This window comes from Calypte anna, chromosome 20 (assembly GCF_003957555.1).
Source record: "Calypte anna isolate BGI_N300 chromosome 20, bCalAnn1_v1.p, whole genome shotgun sequence".
NCBI classification, from domain to species: Eukaryota; Metazoa; Chordata; class Aves; order Apodiformes; family Trochilidae; genus Calypte; species Calypte anna.
The window spans coordinates 2,574,843-2,596,225 of NC_044265.1; the positions used below are offsets into that span (position 1 = coordinate 2,574,843).

Sequence of the window (21,383 nt, forward strand, 5' to 3'; positions counted from 1 at the left end):
GGACTTTCTTCAAAAAGGAGAAGGGTATTTCCATGTCACTGCTGCAGCCAATTTGGGCTCTCACAACTGAGGATCAAGATGCTGAGGATTACTTATCATATGAAAGGATGTAAATGCTATTTTCTGGTGGGAGGAAAAAGGATAATAGTGAAGAGAGAATTTGGTTGCTGCTTAAGATAGACAGCTGATTTACAAAGCTAGGATGGATAACACCCTGTAAAACTCTGTTAGTTGTCAGGAAGGTTATGAAGAAATCCTATTATGTTATTCAAAATTTAGAGTAGCCTGTTTAGAAACCCTCAAGTATTAAACTCTATTAAGGCAATTTAAAAAAAAAAAAGAGTCTTTTACCTATAAAATTCCTGTATCAATGTGTGCTCACTACTGCAAAGCAGAGAACTTACCTCCAACACCACAGCATCCTGGATTTGGCAGTAAAAAATTTGGAGAAATCAATAAGGTTTGTGGGTAATTGTTTCTAATGGACATAAAAATAAAGAATCAACCCATGACTTGACTCAGGATGTGTTAGAGGGAGATGGTGATAAAATCTGCAGTGATGTCAGACAAGCAGAGGTCTGATTTAAAAAAAAAAATAAAAAAGACCTGGAGGGATGCTTTTTTTGCAAAACTAGATACAACATATTTTCTGTAGTTGCCATCTCAAGGAAATGACTCAGCTGCTTTAATTAGTCTCTCAAAATACCACGGGGAAAAAAAAATGAGGTCACATTTCAAGCGCACCTCTTATTTTCTGGTTGAACAAAAAAAAAACCCAAATTTTTTAGAAATCCAGATCCTAAAGAAAGGTTTCAAAACTCCATTTTCTCTCCACGTTTTAAAGAGGCTGCCTTTGGTGTTTCTAGGATGCCTGTTACAACGCGGTCCTGTGCTCTCCTGTCTTTAAAGATAAGAACTACACTGACAACTCTTGCTGTCTCTTTAGGAGATTTAGCTACTCAGCACCTGAGAAAATCAGATCTTGGCTCAAGTCAATTTAATATCAGGAGAAATGCCCACTGCTAGGCTCACCAGTCCCAAACACCTATTTATCCCTCTCACAGGAATGTGACACCAGAGGAGCAGTAGCAACACATGCAAATGGAATTTGACATGACCTACAGATAGAGGGAAAAGAAGAATTCCCTCAGCCTGTCCCACTCAATCTGAGATTACAAAGAAAAGTTTAAATCCTAAAGCATATTTTGTACCACAAATGTTTCCATGTTAGCATTTGGGGGAAAAACGACTTCACTGGAGTTGTTTAAGAGTTTTAGTCCATGTGTTTCAGAGCTGTTCCCTGTTTAACTAGTAAGCTAAGTGTCAAAAGAAGGAGTGACATTCCCATCGTGTCTAAATTAAAATTTATTTAATACGAAAAAGTTTACAAATCCACCATGCAAACCCCATGCACTCAATCTGGACTAGTGAGGCAAAAGTAGGACTTTGTGCTGCTTTATCCACAAAACTTCCAGCTACAAAGGTCTGAGGAGTGTACAAATATTAACTGAGAGGAGTTGTACTGAACTCACGGGAAGAATAAAGGGAGGACACAGACAAAAGGAGAAATGCTCTATTTCCATTAAATTTCTCTAGCCAGGAGACCATGCTTGCTTTCAGAAGAATTTCATACAGAAAATGTTCTTTCATCCTACAAGTCAGCTAAGTGATTTGATTTGACTCTTCTGCTCACAAAGAAAAAAGTATTTCTGAAGAACAAATAAACACATGCCTTTTTGACTGTCTGGTGTAGCTATTAGAACAGACTTTATAAATTATTCTCAATAGATTTCGAGTCAGAAGGAATGCTCTCTACCTGTCTGACAGTTAGAATATGGGTAGTGTCAGAGACATTTCAGACAACTGATTTCTATCAAGACAACTGATTTGCAATCATCACTGCCATTGCCATGCCTAGCTCCTCAATACTGTGCCCATAGGAATAGGTCCTTTTAAGAACCTAGAGCTCTCCAAGGGGGACATATCCACTGCAAGCAAGTTAAACTTACTGAATCCATTAACATCTTGGCAGCTGGAAGAAAAAGCTTCTTCGTTGTGCACAGCACTGAGTTTGGTAGAGGTCTTGTCAGAAGTAGCCACGGGACCCATCTCCCTCTGTGTGCTGGTCTGAGTCTCCTTCTGCTTCTTGGCTAGCTTCCTTTAAGGTATTTTGAAGAGGGGAGAAACCAAGGTCAGTTTACCATCATTAAAAACAAAGCAATGAGAATATATTCTTTTAAACAGGATTATCCCACTTGGTCAGACATGCAGGGCATGTGGCAATCCACATGAGAGGAAACCCCACAACTCTTTAATGTAACTGTTGTGGAGCACAATAAATATAGTGAGATACCAGTCTTTGAGCTTTGCCATCCCTCCTGGTAACTTATCTTGCACAAACCTGCATCACCCCAGCAGTGGGAGTGCTACCTGCTCCATCATCCTTGAAGAGGGTGGAATAAGTAAAGTCCTGGCAAAGGTGTCAGCCACCCCAGGAAGAGCAGAGGGCAGGGGATGAGGAGGTAAATTGGACCTCTGCATCCATCCAACGGGGGATTTGCTGTGAGTGGAGAGTGTGACCTGACTCTGTGCAAGCCAAGAGCTGGAGCAGGAGGTTTGCCTTGTCCCCAAGCAGAGCACTGGGGACAGCAGACACAAACCCAAACTGCCCTGAGGATCGACAGTGAAGGGTGGAGCAAATCAAAGGCTGAAGTTCTTTTAGAAATGGCCAAATTTGCCTCTGCTCTGGGAAAAAGGGTCTTGTCTGGTTTTGAGGAGACATCAAAACTTTGCCAAAGGCAGCAAGAAAGACTGCCTGCTCTGAAAACACTAACAAAACCAAGAACATAAGAGGCTCCTCTTTTGCAAACACAGCTAATAATAAGAAAATGGAGAGAAGCAGGAAAAGTGAGCTGCTAAGCTTCCATTGACATTTGACTGCCCTGTGCTTCATTCATATCAGAGCAAAACTGTTTAAAAATGAATGTGTGACATTCTACAACCCACAACTTGAAAAAATATCACACAAATCCCTAGCACTGGCAAAGAACTTTGCTAACATGACTTCCGTAGATGAGAAAATAAAACAAAATAAAAAGGAGAAAAACAGATTAGTGTAAGAAGGAGCTTTCATTTTATTTTTACCTCCAACTCAAAGGAAAAAAGCCCAAAAACCTAACAACTAAATCGTTTTGCAAAGATGTTTTTCTTCACTAGAATGACATGCTGAGGGCAAATGCTACCTATCTTTTAAACTTCATTAGATTCTTAAAAGGATATTCCTGGCAACATATTCCAACAGGTTTTTTTTTATTCACAGCACATGTCAGAGTGGCATTTACAAGCAAGTTCAAGCACACAGCTGAGCCCCAGCCCTTCACAAGATGAGCAGCCAGGCCAGTTACACGCGTTTGCAAGAAAGGGTCACAGAACTTCAACCCTTGCCTATGTCTGTAGGAAATGACTGTTTTAAAGCAAGCTGATATTCCAGACCAGGAAAGCACAGATTTAATGAGATATGTCCAACGTTTGCTGCAAACCTTTGAACAAATACATCTGTTCCATCTGCTCAAGCAGTTGAGGTTCAGCCTTTTTACTGTTGGTAGTTCCAAACTGGGACTCAGACCTGTTCAGATTAGGTACCTGATTACAGAGTGCACATTTAGATCTCACAAAATCCTCACTGTGTATCCACTTCTGCAGATGAAGATGCAAACAGAGGAACTGTCCTTGTGTAACAAAGCAAAAAGCTGGCTTTTATTGATGTCAAAAGCTTTGCTTACAGTGCTCAGCAATGTTAGCACACATCAGGCTTATTCACCATGACCTACAGCCATGGCAGCCTCCTTTTTCTGTGCTGTGGTTCCTGAGCTAACAACCATGGTCTTGCAGCGTATTTGCTCTGCTGTGTGGTTATTTTAATCCTTTAGATTTGCTAATCATCCATGCCTATGTGAAGTCTCTGGCAACAGGGATTAAAATTTCTCAGTGGGAAACACTAATCCAAAACGCAGAAGTCCTTAATAACAAGCACTCTGGACTGCTGGGGTGACCACTAATGATGTTTAAAAATGGTGAGTCAAAAGGGTGACTTCCTTATTAAATTCAGATTAAATTATTTCTGGCAATAATTATCTGTAAGTCCCATTGCCTGGTATCTTTTCAGAAATGCCAACAAGCTCCAGAGAGCTGGAATTGGCTCGTTTCCTCTTTCAGTGAATGAGCAGTAACATTTCTCCATGTGCTAGGCAGGAAAAAAATAACCCCAAACCCAAGCCCGTTTGTCCCCAAAGGCCTGCTTTACAAAAGCCCTATGCAAAGCAGTTCTACCTGGTCCTGTAGAAGACAGAGAGGCCCCTAAAACATTGGCTTGAATGCCTAAAAAGAAAAGGTGACATGAGTTTAAAGTTCTCAATCTAACTCGCACACACAAACCAGGCTGCTGGCGCCTGGGCACGTTCAGAGAGAAGCCACACAGGGAAATTGTTCTGCTTCTACAATTTTCTTTCACCAGCATGTTATCAGTTTCCACCTTCCTCCCTCTCTATTCCAAGAATGTAAAAATTCTTCATCTAAATTTAGAGGGAAGAGAAAGACAGATCTTTTTGGAGGATTTCAGAGCTAAGCTTGCCAGACACATCAAGAGGCTCTCAGTTTCTAAATGTGCCTTTTCCTTATGTGGATGGATAGAGTGGCAGCACAGGACTAAGCTTATTTGGTCCTCACCATCATTATAATTCATAGAAAGGATTATAAAATCAAATGACTAGCACATTCTAGCATGTTGGGGATGTGACTTAAACCCACAGCTAGGTAGAGGTTTATTTCCCAGCATGTCAAAATGCCTTTGGAGTTGGAAAAGCATTTATCTGGAAATGCTCTTTCTAAAAATAGGGCAACTTCAAGAGATCTCTGTGAATCACTGAGGAGCTGCAGCAGTGACCCAGGGCTCCTCTTCTCCTCACTGACCACCTTCCCCTAAACACAACCCCTGCAACACCCTCCTGGAACTGCTGCTGGGGCTTTGGTATCAATCAGGACTGTGGGTGCTTCCCCAGCACCCTCTGTCACCTGGTACCATGGAGGCACTTTCCATCTCACACATTATCCAGTTGAAAAGGAGAAGAAATAAAGGACTGAGCAGATAGTTGGAAGAAGAGTGATACAATTAACACAGTGTTGGAAATGTCCCAATGTGAATGAGGTGGCATTAATGGCTGTTTGGTGTTTATGTGTGAGGAAAATGCACCAGGAAAGAAACCAGGAGCCTGTGGATGAGTGTTACTGGGTTGGCCTTTTCAGTTCAAGAGAGTTTGTATATGAAGAGATGATGTTTACAGGCAATATGCAGACACAAGGAGGGATGAGACAGTAAGATGCTCAAAACAGAAACAATAAAAAAATGATACCAGCTGTATAATAAGGCAGTTGAAGCTAACCCAGCTAAAGCAAGGATAAGAACTATTGGCAGTGAACCTAAACTAAGTGTGGATTTAGAGGGAAATTATCAAAAACATGGAGATTTGATTAAGGTATTTTGGAAACTTCTACCCCTATCAGAGATTAGATATAAAATGCTGAAGCTCTATATTAAAATTGCAGGAGTTCCAATTTAACAGCCAAGGAATGTAAACTTTGTATCAAGTATAAAGCATTTACTGCCATGGGCATTAATCAGAAATCTCAAGCAGTATTTTCAGTTAGAAGTATCTGCAGGATCAGATATCCTGTTTTGCAGAGGTCTGGATAAACTTCAGGGATTATATTTGAAATGCAGCTTCCTAACTCGTTTCTAACTTTTTCTGTCAATCTTACATGCATGAACATTAAATCTGGAACTGCCACTCCTACAGAGCTCCTGTACATGCTCGTTGATAGATTTAATTTTAGGTGTTTCACAAGGATGGATTATATCCACTGTAATGTAGATTTGCATGCACAGGTAATTTAGATATTAGGTATAGATCATTTAAGCTAAACATGAAATTTCCTCCTACAGACAGGAATTGCATATTGCCCTCAATTTCAACAAGGAATGTAAGGAAGCTACAAAATATAATTCCTTTTAGATATTTGCATGCAGCAGCCTGCAAGGAGTACACATATTAATTATGATGCACAACATTTAAGGCAGCCACTTAGCTGTGCAAACACCCAACTGGGAGCACTGGTTATATATACTATACATGGAATATATATAATTATATAATAGGGCTATTCTATTGGAAGGGATCTCTGTCCCCTAAACCTGTTGCAGGTGACAAACTCAGGCTGAAAGACCAGTTTCAGGAAAATAAGGGAGGGATAGAGAATGGTGCTGTGGTCTGCAGGACATGGGCAATCCTTTTGCTCTGAGGATGAGGAAGGGCCCTGCTGCAATACTGCATTTCAGGTACCACATGTGCCAAAAGGGACACATAGAAATGCAGCACAAGAAAGTTAGACCTACATGCAAAAGCCAAAGGAAATATGGAGCTTTAATTTAGAGAAAAAAAATCATGTAGGGCTGATAGGTCTTTAACTAAGCACCCAGGCAGCTTACTGCTTCTTACACCTGCTTAAGGGCAAATCCTTCACATAGAGGCAAGCAGACAGACAGCTTTGCTTGTGCTTTTTAGCACCTGCCATGGTGAAGCCAAACTCAGATTAATCACTATTTGGGGAGGGTATTTATTTACAAATGTATAAAGTTTAGACAAGACAGGTGCATATAAGAATCATAGAGTATCAGCATACACAGCCAGCAAACACTGCCCCCTGCAAAGTTTAGGCTTATAACCACACAGATATCTTCAAATAAAATCTTACTTTCTGAATTTTATTTTTATTTTTATATTTGCTTTCATCAGGCTGGCATTACCACCCATTCATGATTTTTTTTTCCCCAGCATCTAAGGAGAAAAGCACTTTCTTCTTAAAATCCTGATTTAGCATGCTGACCTGTGCAGGCAGATCCCACCATCCATGGAAATATATGGGGGTATTTATGTATATTTGTGGTTATACAGAGGTATGTTCATATATAAATTAATGTTTTACTTCTTTTCAAACATCCCACAAGTGGTGGAAATCAATTCTGCACAAACTCTGTTATTCCAGAACACAAAAACTCTGTTATTTCAGAACACAAAAACTCTGTTATTTCAGAACACGAGTACAAATTTAGCTTAACACCTCTGCCAGAATGTCTACCATGTAAAGAAACACCTGGCTGAGACCACCAGAACAATAAAAATTGGTGTGACTGTATGGTAGGAGCTGAAGGTTGAAGTCCTGCACTGCAATTATGTCCTCAGTACTGTGGCCAGTTATGGGGAAAAGGAAAATAACACAGTAGGCATTGAGTGCCTTTTTCTTATAAAAAGCATTAAACTGAGTGCTTGTAACACATATATGCAGCTATGTATCTCCAGAATTACTTCTCTGGTCTGATATCACTCTTGGTTAAATTTCATTCTGTAACCATTACCCAAACCAGGAGAAAGACACAAAACAAAACACCCAACCTGAAAACAGAAAACATTTCCATTTCTTTTCCTGATGAGAAAAGAATAAAGCCTTGATATAGTTTACTGTAGCTGAAAATACTGTTGCAAAAAAGGTATCTTTTATTAAATGCAAAACCTCCTTTAAAGGAGATGAATTGCTGGCTGTATTTTAGAGCTTCAGTTAGAAAAAAACCCAAAACAATACAAACCAAACAAACTCTCAAGTGTGGATGAGCTGCTACATTACTTTGCATGTCTTATCATACAATGTCTTTCATTTCAGTGCAATGTGACAGAGCTAGCAATTCTCTACAAACCTCAGACATCTGTGTTGGAGTAAATACAGAGTAACTCCTCTAAAAAAGATGCAATGAGTGCACCAGGCCAGGAACTCTTCATTTTGCTCTCTTCCCATCATAAAACCAAATCCCATCTCAAATCATAGACAAGTAGCTATTAATGTGGGGTAAATTAAGCACACAAATTGATGTCAATCCTGCATGATGACTTAGCAGGTTATGAAGGAGACCTCCTTGGTTTGTATTTCCATTTAAAAGTGTGTTAAAGATCTACAAGGCTTTCTCTTTCAATAATGTTTCCTATATGTTGCAGGAAGTTTTTGATGAAGTAGAGCTATAAAAAAACCCCACAACTATTCACATTATGCACAAAATAGCTCAAAGAGCTGGTACACAACCAGATTTTACAGTCCTGGACTGCAGAGAATACCAGAGAGACTGAAGGCAGAACTGTATAGACACCTCCACAACACTTACACTCCATCTTTGCAAGAACCTGTTCTTCAGAATGTAAGTTCTTCATAACTTTATAATAGACTTCTCATTAAAAACTGCCTAGAAGAGTTAGGGTTGGAGATTTTGCTCCCTAACAAGAAGAAATGCCAGTATTGCTGATGACAAAGTGTTGAAGGGAATTATCTGAAAGCAGACAAGAATTACCCTAAGAAGTACAACTTTGGAGTCCAGAAACTGAATCTAAAAATGAAAACTGTGGTCCATATGGTTGTATTGAAAGGTCTGCCAACAGATCTATTTGAGAACCTGCTTTTCAGTACTGGTAATTCATTCAACTGAATTTTGCTTCAGGACTAAAACATTTATACAAAGTCATAGCATGGAAACCAATTCTATTTTAATACATATATATATATATGTACACACACACACACATATTGCTGCTCTTATTTTCACAGCATTTCAAATAACCTGAAATCAAACCTCTTTGCTCATGAGAGGCTGTAGAAATTCTTTCAGATGGTTTAAGAATTACACAGTCCTGAGCAACTTAAAAAATTCATCTGCAGTCATACTGGAATGTCCTATTTCATGTGAAACTTGAAACACTGAAGTCAATAAACCTTCATCATATGCTTCTTCATGGATTTTCCTGCTTTCTTCCCTCACTACTGGAATGTCCCTTGTACCTGGCTTGTGTCCAGGGGAGAAAAAAAAAACCAAACCACAACATAAGAGCTTGGTTTTGCTTTTGGATCAGGGGACAGGAGAAATGTCAATCTGAAAACAGATGCTGAAACATACAGCCTGATGATGGAAGCACTTATTGTGTGGTGACTATTCATTACCCTACCATAGTGATGCTCCAGCTACCAGAGCTCCTGCTTGATGGGGTAACTGGGACATCAGAAGCACAGAGCTCTCTGCAAAAATAGACAACCAACCAACAAGAAAAGCAATGGGTGCAGTGCTAAGTAGATTTAGTTATATGATTTCTGCACCCTGAGCTCAAAACTCCATTGAGTGCTCCCAACACATCAGTTTCTCAGGTGCTACCTCTGCCTCCTCTCTACTGCCTTGTTCCACCTTGTTAAAGCCCTTGCTGCTGCTGAAGCTCATTGACACCTCAGCCATGGGTGACCTCCAGAGGTTTGTCTCTTGACTTTTCCTATCTCATTCCCCTGTTCACCCTGAGGAAAAAAAGTTCCAGTGTATTGATCCCCAGAAGCCATTACAAGACAGCAAAGGGATCACTTAATGACACCATCACTTGCTCTGTGATGGAGCAATCCTCAACTGACTGCTTAAAGCAATGTTGCTGTGCAGAGGTAAAATAAGGGCACAGAGGGCTCAGAAGTTGATGCATGTTTTTAAAAACACAAATCTCCAAAGAAAATAAAGCAGGGAACGTTCTGAGCACGTACTGCCCACTGGAATAAGGCAATATAATAATGAAAACCTGGGGACTGAACATTTTAGGCAATGGTGCTGATGGGGCATAAGGAAATAAAACCAGCAGAACAGAGCAGGGGGAACTTTTTCTGAGGTTTATGAGAAATGCAGAGAACAGTAAAGGATATAGGAAAAATGCAGCTAGCTAATAGCACTTAAACATTAAAACCATCCCCTGCTTTAACTTTAGCTGCAGGAGGGCTGAACTTTAAGATGACCTTTAAAGGTCCCTTCCAACCCAAACTATTCTATGATTCACTTGAAATCTGAATATTTAAGGTCCAATTCCATTCTTGGTGAGCCAGCAGGAAGCCTAGAGGAAAATGAGTTAGTCTGCATTTACAATTAGGTAACTGGGCAAAGCAGGGTTCATTATGGTGCCTTAAAGCTCCTCACACGTTTAACAAGTAGAGAAAAATCCTCTTTTGATAATTTTCTGATAGATCATAGAGAAGCAAAATCACTGCAATGGGTGGTAAATAGGGATTCTCATACTTAAGTCCTTTGCCTTGTCTTTTGGATGTAAATCAATTCATATGGAAAAGAAGTTAACTCCCACTAGAATGGAATATAAACACACTAATTTTGTGAAGGTGTTGAACACCTTCCAGGTGTGCCCACAGGACAAAACCACCAGATCAGGGCAAAGATGAATTATAGGAACAAGCAAAAGAGGAGGTTTCAGGGGTGGCAGATGAGGAGGGTCTGGCAAAGAAGACACGGCCCTTTTGACATCTTTGTCTATTCCAGAGCCCTGGGAAATCTGGCAGATTGGTGCTTTTGAGGGAAAGATTTAGGTCAGTGTAGGGCTGCTGCTTCTGAAAGATGGAGAGGAGAAATCTGTTTCTCACAGCAGCAGCAAGAGTTGCTTTCTCCATCCCTCCCAACCCTCCAGTGGAAGCAAAGGCATCCAGCTCAGCTCTCCAGACCTCTCTTCCTCAGATCATTGATCCTCTCCTCCTCCTGATCCTCAGACAACTATTATCATGGCAGAAACAGGTTGGCCCTGATTGCTTTCCAGCCCCTCAACCTTTAGACAACAGATGGCTCTTCAGCTATTGATGTGTGAAGTATTTTCACACGCCTTAACAACTGCCTTAATTATGCAGCATTGTCATTAGGACTGGACAGGTGATTTAGATCTCTGAACCACTTCATAATCCAACTCTCTAAACTGACAACCAGAACCTGGCAGCTTCAGGAACAGGGATGTTGGCTCAGATAATGTCAAGTCCTAGTTGTCAGGCACCTTACACTTTTAAAAAGCTTATATCCATGGCTGAGAAATTCCCAACAATCCTTTTCAGATACAGATATCCCTGGAATCTGTCTGAATACAGTGGACAATTAAAAAAGATGGAGTTGAGACACTCCCTATCTATCCATTAGCATTTGAAGAACTATAAACCATATCTGACATATCTGGGGACATTTATGTGTTTGCAGGCACAGTTATAGATGAAATGGTGACCTATAGTGTTAACAGGATGAAATGGAGAAAGCAAAACAGAAGCTGATGGAAAGACAAGGATAAATGGAATGGTAAAATAAAAGTGGTAAAAGAATACAACAAAGCACAAAATTACTACTACAGGGTGAGCATGCTCAAGAAACATCATCCCCAGTACTTACAAGTAATAGGAGTAGGAATATGCATTTCTTCTAAATATCGACAGCCAGTCAGATGGACAAAATATCCAAAAAGAAAAAAAAAAAGGAAAAAAACACATAGAATTAGATTTATATGAACTGCAGCATTTTTGTCAATATACAAAGTAGTTGTGCTGCCTCCTGTACTGAGATACTCTTCTCCTAAACTGTTTTGAGGAGCTCCAGGTCAGTGAGGAATGGATCCAGAATGAGAGACCAGAGACACAGGTGGTGTTTCCTCTTCTGATTTGTGTCCCCTCACCTCTTTTTTCCTTAACTGTGCCATGTCAGCAACACAAGTAATGAGACTTACCTTTGCCTGTAAAAGCTCTTTTGAGAATTTTGGAATCATAATAAATATGTAAAAGCTATTAATATAAATAAGAATAAATAGGAAAGTGAAAGTGTAAGAACATCACAATCTTGGAATATTTAGACAATGAGCAAATTGTGTAATGATAAATCAGGCTTCATCAAACTCCAAAATGCAAATAGTTCATTAACAATTCAAGCATCACTACATATTTATAGATGATCACTGGGGGTGTGCATTAGTTTTCTGTATCACTGTGATTAAGCATTTTCTATTACAGTCTTTGAACAATACACTTCAGAACATTTTGATATGGTTTTGAGCAGCACGACAACATGAGCTTTGGCAATCAGTTCTAACTTGAGAGGTGATGTCTTCCCTGTTGTAACTGGAAAAGGGCTTCTCTGAAAAGGCTGTTTCACACCATCTCTGGCACATCTCATTGCAGGTTAACAGCAAGGCACAGGGGAGCCTGGGAAGCAGCAGCCATGGTCAAGACAGGGAAAAACAATGAGACACAAACTTCAACCTCCTGCACTACAATCCCATCCTTGAAGACACTACAAGCACTAGAAAGGATTTAGGAGGATAAACGCAGGGTTCAAGTGGTCACTTTTAGGATTGCTCTAAAATCACTTTCCATCAGCACACATGGAAGCCAGAGCATTTCCCCTGCACACAGATGCCCTCTTGCTGTGCACACCCTGGGCACAGGACAGTGACTTAGAGATGTTTGGGAAGATTAGTCTAAAATAAGATGTTTGAACCTGTGTTGATCCTTGCTATAAATCTGAAATTCTGGCCAGATTCCCAGTATATCCCAAGGTATTCGAATGACCCCGATTCCAAGGTATACCTGAAGGTATTTTTAACATAATGCTATAACCTGACACTCAGAAGCTCTCCATGCCATAGCAATGCACCCATTAAGGTATAGTGATTGCCACTGAGCTTCACTGGGACATTCTGAGCTTCTCTGAACATTTAAGCAAAGGGAAAAGTCAGAGTCCACACAACTGAAGCCCTAGATCCCCAAAATCACTCCATTAATTGAACAGCTCTGATCCACCAGTGCCAGGTTTCACACAGCCCTATCAGCTCTAAATGACCTGTTGGAAATTTTCCTGCACTTTCTGCTTTTCTCATGTCTCATCCAGGCCACACACATGATCACAGAAGACTCATAGTTCTCATTCAAAAGCTGAGGATCCTTCAGGTATCCTATCAGGTGAAAGCCTAGAAAGATGTATTCTTTCTAGGGGAAAGGGAAGGGCTAGGGAAAAAAAAAAAAAAAAAAAAAAGAAAGGAAAACAAAAGGAGGATTGTATTTTGGAATTAGACAAGTAATTTTGGCTTAAATTCTCCCCAGAATTGCTAGCTAAAATAAGGACTTTCTAAGGAACATTTCAAAACTACCCTGTTTAAAATTGGTCAGAGTTATGGATCACTAAAAAAATGACCTCATCCTAGAATGGATCACACAACCTGAAAACCCTGCCTGTCATCTGCCTTAAATACAGACACAGATCACTGAATGTGCAAATATCCCACTATTAATTCTATCCTATAGCTTGGGAGCATTCTGCTCAAGAGGCTTTTGAGTTTTATTTAATTAGTTTAAGGTAACAACCTAAATCCTAATCCAGAACAAGGAGCTGAGTTTTCACAGAAGGAACTAATCCTCGACCCTACATAGCCCCAAATCTCCTTTTTCACTATCAACAGCAGTTTAAAGAACTTATTTACAGTGCACCCATGACAGGCTGTCTCATCCTATTTATTCAGTCTTCTACTTAACGGGGTCAGGAGGGGCTTTGTCCACTCAAATGCAGAAGCCTGAGAAGTGTCACAGTCTGCACTCCAGGGAAATGCAAGTCACAACTCTGCCAGAGTTAAAACTGTCCAGACGAAATCAGAGCTGACCAAAATCTAATCCTTTTGGGGAACAAAGTCAAAGGGTATTTTTTGCAGAAAAGAAGTTTATGGATCTCTTCTTTTTCTTGTTTCAGCCTGTTTTTACTAACCAGTCCTGTGTTTTCTGTTATACAAAAATATTTAACTAAAATTAAGGACCTTATTATATTAAGCTCCTTAGAGAACTAGCAATGTTTTGATCCAATAAAAATAAATTATTTCAAGGTATGCATCCATATATGAAAGAATACAGTCCTGTCTTAGTGCCCAAGTGGGCATTGATCACTAACTGTAAATTAACAAGTTAAATTTTCTTGCAGTAATTTGTGCATCCATGTCCTGGTTTGGGCCAGGATAAAGGTGATTTTCTGTTTTGTACTTTTGCTTTTAGCTAAGTCTCTTGTAAGTATTTGCACTTGCTGAAATTAACAGCAAGTTTCTCAGTGTGTGCTTCTAGGATTGATAACACTTGATGTTTATAGTTACTGCTAGAGCCTGGTGTGCAGAGCCAAGGACACTGCTCAGCTCTGAGGAAAACATTTTTACCCTCCAGAAGGAGTAAAGAGGTCCCACCTGAGCCCTCCTTTGGGGAGGAACAGACAAGATAGATGCCAGAATTGACCAAACAGAGGATTCCATCCCATACACGTCACACTCAGTATAAATTTGAGGCATCACGAGGGCCAAGCCGGATTTCCGGATATCCAGATTCCCAGACTTCTGGATTTCCTGATTTCCTGCTTCCCTTCCTTCACTCGGCATCCTGGAAGGATCCTGTCCGTTCATCTGCCTGTGTTCCTGATCCGTGCCAGCCCATATCTGTGTGTTCCTGCCTCCAGTTTCCCGACTGCTGCCGACTCCAGGAGTCCAGCTTGGACTTTCCCAGGGCTGCCCTGCAGCCTCGGTGGTGACGTGAGAGTTATTGGGGGAAAGGGGGAGGAATGTGGTTTCCATTTTCCTGTATATTTGTATATATTTAGTAATTTTTCCTATTTATCATTACTGTTCATTAAAGTTGTGTAGTTTAGTTTCCAACCCATCAGTCTCTCTCCCTTATTCTCTCTCCTTTCTTTATCAAGGAGGAGAGAGAGATTAGTAGAGAGCGTCTGTTATTCGGTTTAATTGCCGGGCCAGTGTTAAACCCTGACAATCCATATACATGACATTGAAGCTGCAAACATGTAGCTCATGGGTGCTTAAAACCAAGAAACCAATTTTGTTACTGGTTTTGATTTTAGATACTTAGGACTGACATATTTAAGAACAGAAATCTATATATGCACAAACACAGTTTTTACATAGATACACTCACAGACTGACCCCATGGTTCAGGTACAGCATTTTAGGTATCATAAAATCAAACTCAACTTTTCCACTGCATGAACATTCTGGTTTCATTTTTGAACACTGTCTTAATTTATCTGCAATTTTTGCAATACTGTCTATTGAAACTAAGCAACGAGGTAGCACTTGCTCAGGCCTCACCTATCAAAGTTTCTGGAAAAGGATGCTGATTGGAGGTGCCTCCTGGAAACATCTTTGGATGATCTGTCTGATTCTGATCTTAAACAAGAGTCTGCCTCTCTCAGCATATCCATTTAAGGGTTGGGCTTGATGATCTCTGAGGTCCCTTCCAACCCAGCCAATTCTATGATTCTATGACATCCTTCTCTTCTAATCTCTCCCCTTTCATTGATCTTTGGACTGGTTAAGAAAATGCTTCATTCAGGAAATTTACTATTTTGCCTGTTACCAATGAGCTATGATGAACAAATGTCACTGTGATATTTTCCAGCTCCATTTGAAGAAAATGTCTCCAATTTGCCTAATTACATTATTTTTCTTCATTGTTGCCTTGCAAGACCATACTGGCTTGTACACCGAGGCATTAGGGGAGCTATAGGGGAACTATTTTATGAATTAAGGTTGATGCAAAAATGGAATTCAATAGTTCAAGCTCCAAAAGTTTCTCTTTGTGAAATAGAAAGAACTTTGCTGGGAACTTCTCCAAGTTCTCAGCTCTGCTCTTCCATAAGTTCAAATGAACCTCCAGCCCAAAGAGGTCTTTCCTTTTACAAAAGTTGGTCCCAATCCACATCAGTTTACAAATGAAATGAGCTTGGCAGGCTTTGCCTCATCTTCAGGGACCATTTGTCCTTAGGCAGCCCCAAGCCTCAGTTTGATGCAGTCAGCAGGTTTGTCAGTGGTGCTGGAAGTTTGCTATGGACCTGGAGAGAGCAAGCCTCCCAAACCTCTGTCTGCACTGTTACAGCTCCTAAATGGAACAAGGTTTTAAAGTTGATGGGCCAGTTTATTTCTTAAAACAGTGTGTATTCCAGTGGGTGACATTGTAAATGACAGCAACCAGGCAAAGAGAGGCACAGACTGCATGGATTTTGCCTGTTTGCCTCGGGGTGGGGGAGAACAAGAGAGAGAAAAATGTAATTTTCCAGCTTCAGAAAGAAAAAGTGGAGAACTTAATGTGTCTTTCTAATACTCCCATTTATCTCCATTCTAATTTTAATTTTCAAGAAAGATGCCCAGGTTAACCTAACAGCAAAGCCAGATACAGCAAAGTTCTCTCCATGGGGCATCACATCCAAATTGACCAAACACTGCTGCTTTTGGGGGCCAGGCCAGTTCCACAGGAGAACACGTGCTCTGTGTTAGGGTCAGATCGGGTCAGCAGAAGTCAGGGAATTTTTATACCACACAAATGAGGCCTCAATCTCCTCTCCAACCTCTGTACTTTGCTCTGTACTATGAGTATTTTAGATTCTCCATTTGTTTCTGCTTCTATGAGATCTCAACTGACAATGGACCAGTCATGAAACCCAAAACATCCTAAGAATCAAATGTTGGAAGAAGCCAGATCTCAACACATCTCCTTATCATTTACTTATCTGAATTAAAAAAAACACACACAAAAAGCAAGTTAAAATCCAGTGATTTTATATACCTGCTAACTAAACTATAGAATACAGCCTCTAAGTTTCCTCTTCACCTCTAATAAAAGTTTGTTATATTACACACAAAACATGTAGAGCCCGTTTAAAAAAGCAAAAAACCAAATAATCTGATTATTATATCAGCTGTAAATTTTTACTTCTGCTTTGGATTCCTACACATTGATATCCTGGCCTTTTGCTGGTTTTCCAGTTTCCATGAGAAGGCAAAAGATTAAGCAAAGACATTGAATCATTGATATGTATCCAGACACCTCCACATTGACGCACTCATCAGAACAAGAAGAAAGATTTCCTCACAGTGTTTGGAGAAAAAAATTACTTGTCCATAATTCTATCTCTGAGAAAGTTCCTGTTTTCAAATTTATACCAAAAAAAAAAAAAAAAAAAGACTGGCAACAGTCACAGTGCTTAGCAATAAGAATTCCACATTTACATTTCAAAAGGTGTTTGGGAATGAGAGCTTGCTGTGAAATCTGAAAATTTGAGACAATAAGGAGATTAGGAGTAGTACCTCCTATAAAAGTATCCTTACCTCTGATGTAATTCTTGCCAAGCTACACCATGGAAAAACTGTCCTCAGATAAAGAATTCTTGGTCATCATGAAAAAAGCACTGTTTTCTGCCCAGCAGTATAGATGATTTACAATAATGCACTGTCAGGCACAAATGCTAAGAAATTTTAGTATCTTATGAACTACACCAGGTGTGGTTAGTAGGTCAAGAGAGGTTCTCCTCCCCCTCTATTCTGCATTGGTGAGGCCGCACCTGGAGTATTGTGTCCAGTTCTGGGCCCCTCAGTTCAAGAAGGACAGGGAAGTGCTTGAAAGAGTCCAGCGCAGAGCTACTAAGATGATTAAGGGAGTGGAACATCTCCCTTATGAGGAAAGGCTGAGGGAGCTGGGTCTCTTTAGTTTGGAGAAAAGGAGACTGAGGGGTGACCTCATCAATGTGTTCAAATATGTAAGGGGTGAGTGTCAGGGAGATGGAGTTAGGCTCTTCTCAGTGGTGACCAGTGATAGGACAAGGGGTAATGGGTGTAAATTGGAGCACAGGAGGTTCAAGTTGAATATCCGGAAAAATTTTTTTCCTGTAAGGGTGACAGAGCCCTGGAACAGGCTGCCCAGGGGGGTCGTGGAGTCTCCTTCACTGGAGACATTCAAAACCCACCTGGACACGTTCCTATGCGAAGTGCTCTAGGTGGCCCTGCTCTGGCAGGGGGGGTTGGACTAGATGATCTTTCGAGGTCCCTTCCAACCCCAAGGATTCTATGATTCTATGATTCTATGTTCAGATGTGGCATTACTCTGCTGGTTTCCCTAACAAGCTCTACCTTTCAAGCTGAAAATAAAAGCTTTTCTTAAAGAATATTTAAGAACAAAAATGGATGTGGATCAGGCCTCAAAAAAACCAGAAAGCCAATTTTTACTGAAACTCTTTTTTTCCTGTTTTTTGTTGCAGGCATCCTGTCCTTTTCTGCTTATGGACTGAAAAGCTTCCAGGACACCAGAATCAGTGACATCTCTTCTCTACTGTTTGGCCTTACCACTGAACAAAGTGCAGTAGATGTGACTGCAAAACACGTGCACATTTGTCCACAAAATCTGAAGGTTCTGCACACAACAAAAGTGGAGGGTAGGCTAAACCTTCAGTTAATTCAGCATGCATTCACAGTAGACAGTAGATGTTAGGTTTTGCAGAATTACATCATTTGGAAAGGCTACTCCAAGGACATCTAATCCATCTCTCACTGTCATTATTGACTGGGGATCCTCTGACTGGACACAGCACACCCAGAGCAATCTCACCACTGGCAAACAGGAACCCAACCCCAACCTGCTGGCTGCATTCCTGCTAACCCTGCAGTTGACTTTCTTGGCTGAAAAAAGCACATTTCTGACTCGTGTTCAACTCCTCCACTCAGACTTCCAGGTCCTCTGCAAACTTGCCTGCAATGTTGCATTCACTCTCTACAACTCCCTGAAAGGAGGTTGGAGCCAGGGGGCGGTCGGTCTCTTTTCCCAGGCAACTCTCAGCAAGACAAGAGGGCAGGGTCTCAAGTTGTGCCAGGGGAGGTTTAGGTTGGAGATGAGAAAGAATTTCTTTATGAAGAGGGTGATCAGCCATTGGAATGGGCTGCCCAGGAAAGGAGTGGATTCTCCATGTCTGGAGATATTTCCAAAGAGCCTGGATGTGGCACTCAGTGCCATGGGCTGGGAACTGCAGCAGTAGTGGATCAAGGGTTGGACTTGATGATCTCTGAGGTCCCTTCCAACCCAGCCCATTCTATGATTCTATGGGGTTACTCCAACCCAGATGCAGGACTTTGCCTTTGCTAAACTTCAGCCCACTTCTCCAGCCTCTCAAGGTCCTTCTGAATAGGAAGGACCCACACAGCTGTAGCAATGCATTTGCACATGTGCTCTGGATTAAGATAGAGGAGCTGATATTTAGGTTTAACTGCTGCTCTTATTTTCAGGAGATGTCACAGGAGATTTCACTTCATCACAGAGATAAGAGATCTCAAAGGAACAGAGCTTTGCCAAATCATCAGGGGTCTCACGTCACACAACCTCTCCCTAGACAAGGGGCTCCCAGCTCCTGCTGCTTTTAGAAACAAATTATTGTTTTGAAGGAGGATTCACTTCAGAAATGTGACTGGAAAAAATATAAATAAAATACATCTTTTCCTCAAGAAAACGCCTTGGTCTAAGTGGTTTTCTGAATCAGTTTATTACCCTGTGAATATGGGGCTCTTCCAACAGTAGCAACTGCAATAGTCTACTTCAGAGTTCAAGAAAATCACACAAAATGAACAATTTGAAAAAATTTCATTACCAAACACTTTTTTTCCAAGTTTCCTTCCCCTGTAAACTGAAGCTAACTCTTAGGAAGATTCTAACCTACAGCAAGATGTAATATTCCAACTGAACACTGGCTGCAAAGAAATTGCTGTGTGAAAGTACATCTCATGAAGACTCACTTGGGAACAAAACCTTTGACCACATTATTTTAAGACATGATTTTTCGGGGCTGTTAAGAAAGAATTCTTCCCTTTTACTAAAGCACTGTGGTGCTACCTGCAGAGGCTCACGTTCCCACTTCCATTGTATCATTATTGCATTTTATTTCTCCGTGCTTTTTCATGAGCTATCCCTTGTCAATGATAATTAATAAAAATCAACAACTCTTTGTAGTAACAACCATTCTTCTGCTACATATATAAGACCTGCCAGGACAGGCATCTCTTCTGGGACTACAGCTTGCTGGTGGTAGCTTTACATAGACAGGGACCTCTGCAACATAAATGGAATGTTTTCTTTCTATCAAATTAATCTTTCTTTTTGAAGAACCAACACTCTAGCCAGAAGGCCCCAGATGGAAGCAAAGCAGAAACTTACCTTCTTTTGATGGTCAGCATTGCTCCCAAGAGGATAATAACAAACATGAGGAGACCAGCTATAACTCCAGCCATTTTCACCGTGCTGTCAACTTGTTTTTCTGGTTCCACTGCGTTGGAATTCTGTGTGGAAGCTCCTTAAAAGGATGAATGGAGAGAAAGGAGGAGATAAAAAGAAAATTTGTAGAAAAATTATGCAGTGATCCACTTGAAATATTCACATTTGAAAGCCTAACAACATATTTGCAATAAAATTGCAATAGACAATTGTCCATCTGACTGAATATGGCTTTAATAAAGGCTAATGGGAGAGAATTCAGAGCAGTAATAGGGTGTAAAATCCCAGTGTAGTGCAACTAAGATTTTACCATGCTATACTCTAATGGGGAATTTACTCTTCTAAAGTACTCCACATACACCCAGAAGCAGGAGAGCTAAGAGCAGTTATACTTTTCATCTCAACTCTAGCAGAGGTGCAATCCTTGCTCATTAAAATAATGAATTTAAAAGTTTTCCGTAACATATCCCACACCAGTACTTTCAGAAACCTTTTTTCTTCTAATATCAGCACACATTTGTATTTCTTGTTCTACCAGAGGTCTGGCTTTTCTAGCCATACATTTTTTAATGCACATTATGAGCATTAACCCCATGCACAGAGCCATATGCAAGGTACTCCATCTATGGGTTCTGCAGCAGCCCAGGCAAGACAGCTTAACTTCTACTTGAAATTTTGGGGTTTTTTGAGAGTCAATCTATACACCTAAAAATAAAACACATTTGTGCAGTGTTTCTTCTTTTAGTTCCTTGTAATGATCTGACTTTTGAGGGTCTTCTGCCCCTGCAATAAACGAGGACCTTGCAGAGTGCTCCTCTCATTATTTGTGTAGTGGTTATTCCACACCTCAGCTCTGCTGACTTCACTGCTTGCTGCACAGAATTTTTCCAGATAGAGCTTAAACCACTGAGCTTCACTTAGAGCACCCACCAAGGTTTGCAGCATGGTTATTCTACAGACTAAATAAGCCCATCTTTGTTATACTCCTGATACACTTAACTACTCCAAAATATGGTACCACTAAGTTTGATAAGTTAAATTAATTCATGTTACATGAAATCACAATCTTATCTTGGGCTTCACTTTTGCTGTTGGAGTCAGCCAGGCTTCCTCTACAGCTTAAACACAGTAGGAAAAGGGAACAGAAGGTAAAAACTGAGTGGTGCCATCAGAAAACTGCAAAATTATTTGCTCTTTCAACAACTCTGTGCTGCTGACCTTTGGGAAAATCTGAATCACTTCTGTTCTTAAAGCCACTTGCTTGAGGAGATAATAATCAATCAAATCCATATGTTGGTGAGACAGTAGAAAGCCTCACTGGGTTATTCTTTAGCCCATTTGCTACATTTCAAACTGCATGTGCTTTAACAGGTTTCTGTCCCAGCTCT

General features: G+C 40.5%; 1 protein-coding gene across 1 annotated transcript in view; it reads right to left on the reverse strand.

Annotated features, from left to right (window-relative positions):
* Positions 1–21,383, reverse strand: part of PTPRT (protein tyrosine phosphatase receptor type T) — a 327,684-nt gene that overhangs the window by 50,235 nt on the left and 256,066 nt on the right. Inside the window, exons 15-18 of the mRNA XM_030463338.1 lie at positions 19,939–20,074; positions 11,327–11,356; positions 4,330–4,377; positions 2,010–2,158 (exon numbers count right to left, since the gene is read on the reverse strand). Coding sequence (XP_030319198.1) covers positions 2,010–2,158; positions 4,330–4,377; positions 11,327–11,356; positions 19,939–20,074 — 363 coding nt within the window. The remainder of the gene's footprint in view (positions 1–2,009; positions 2,159–4,329; positions 4,378–11,326; positions 11,357–19,938; positions 20,075–21,383) is intronic.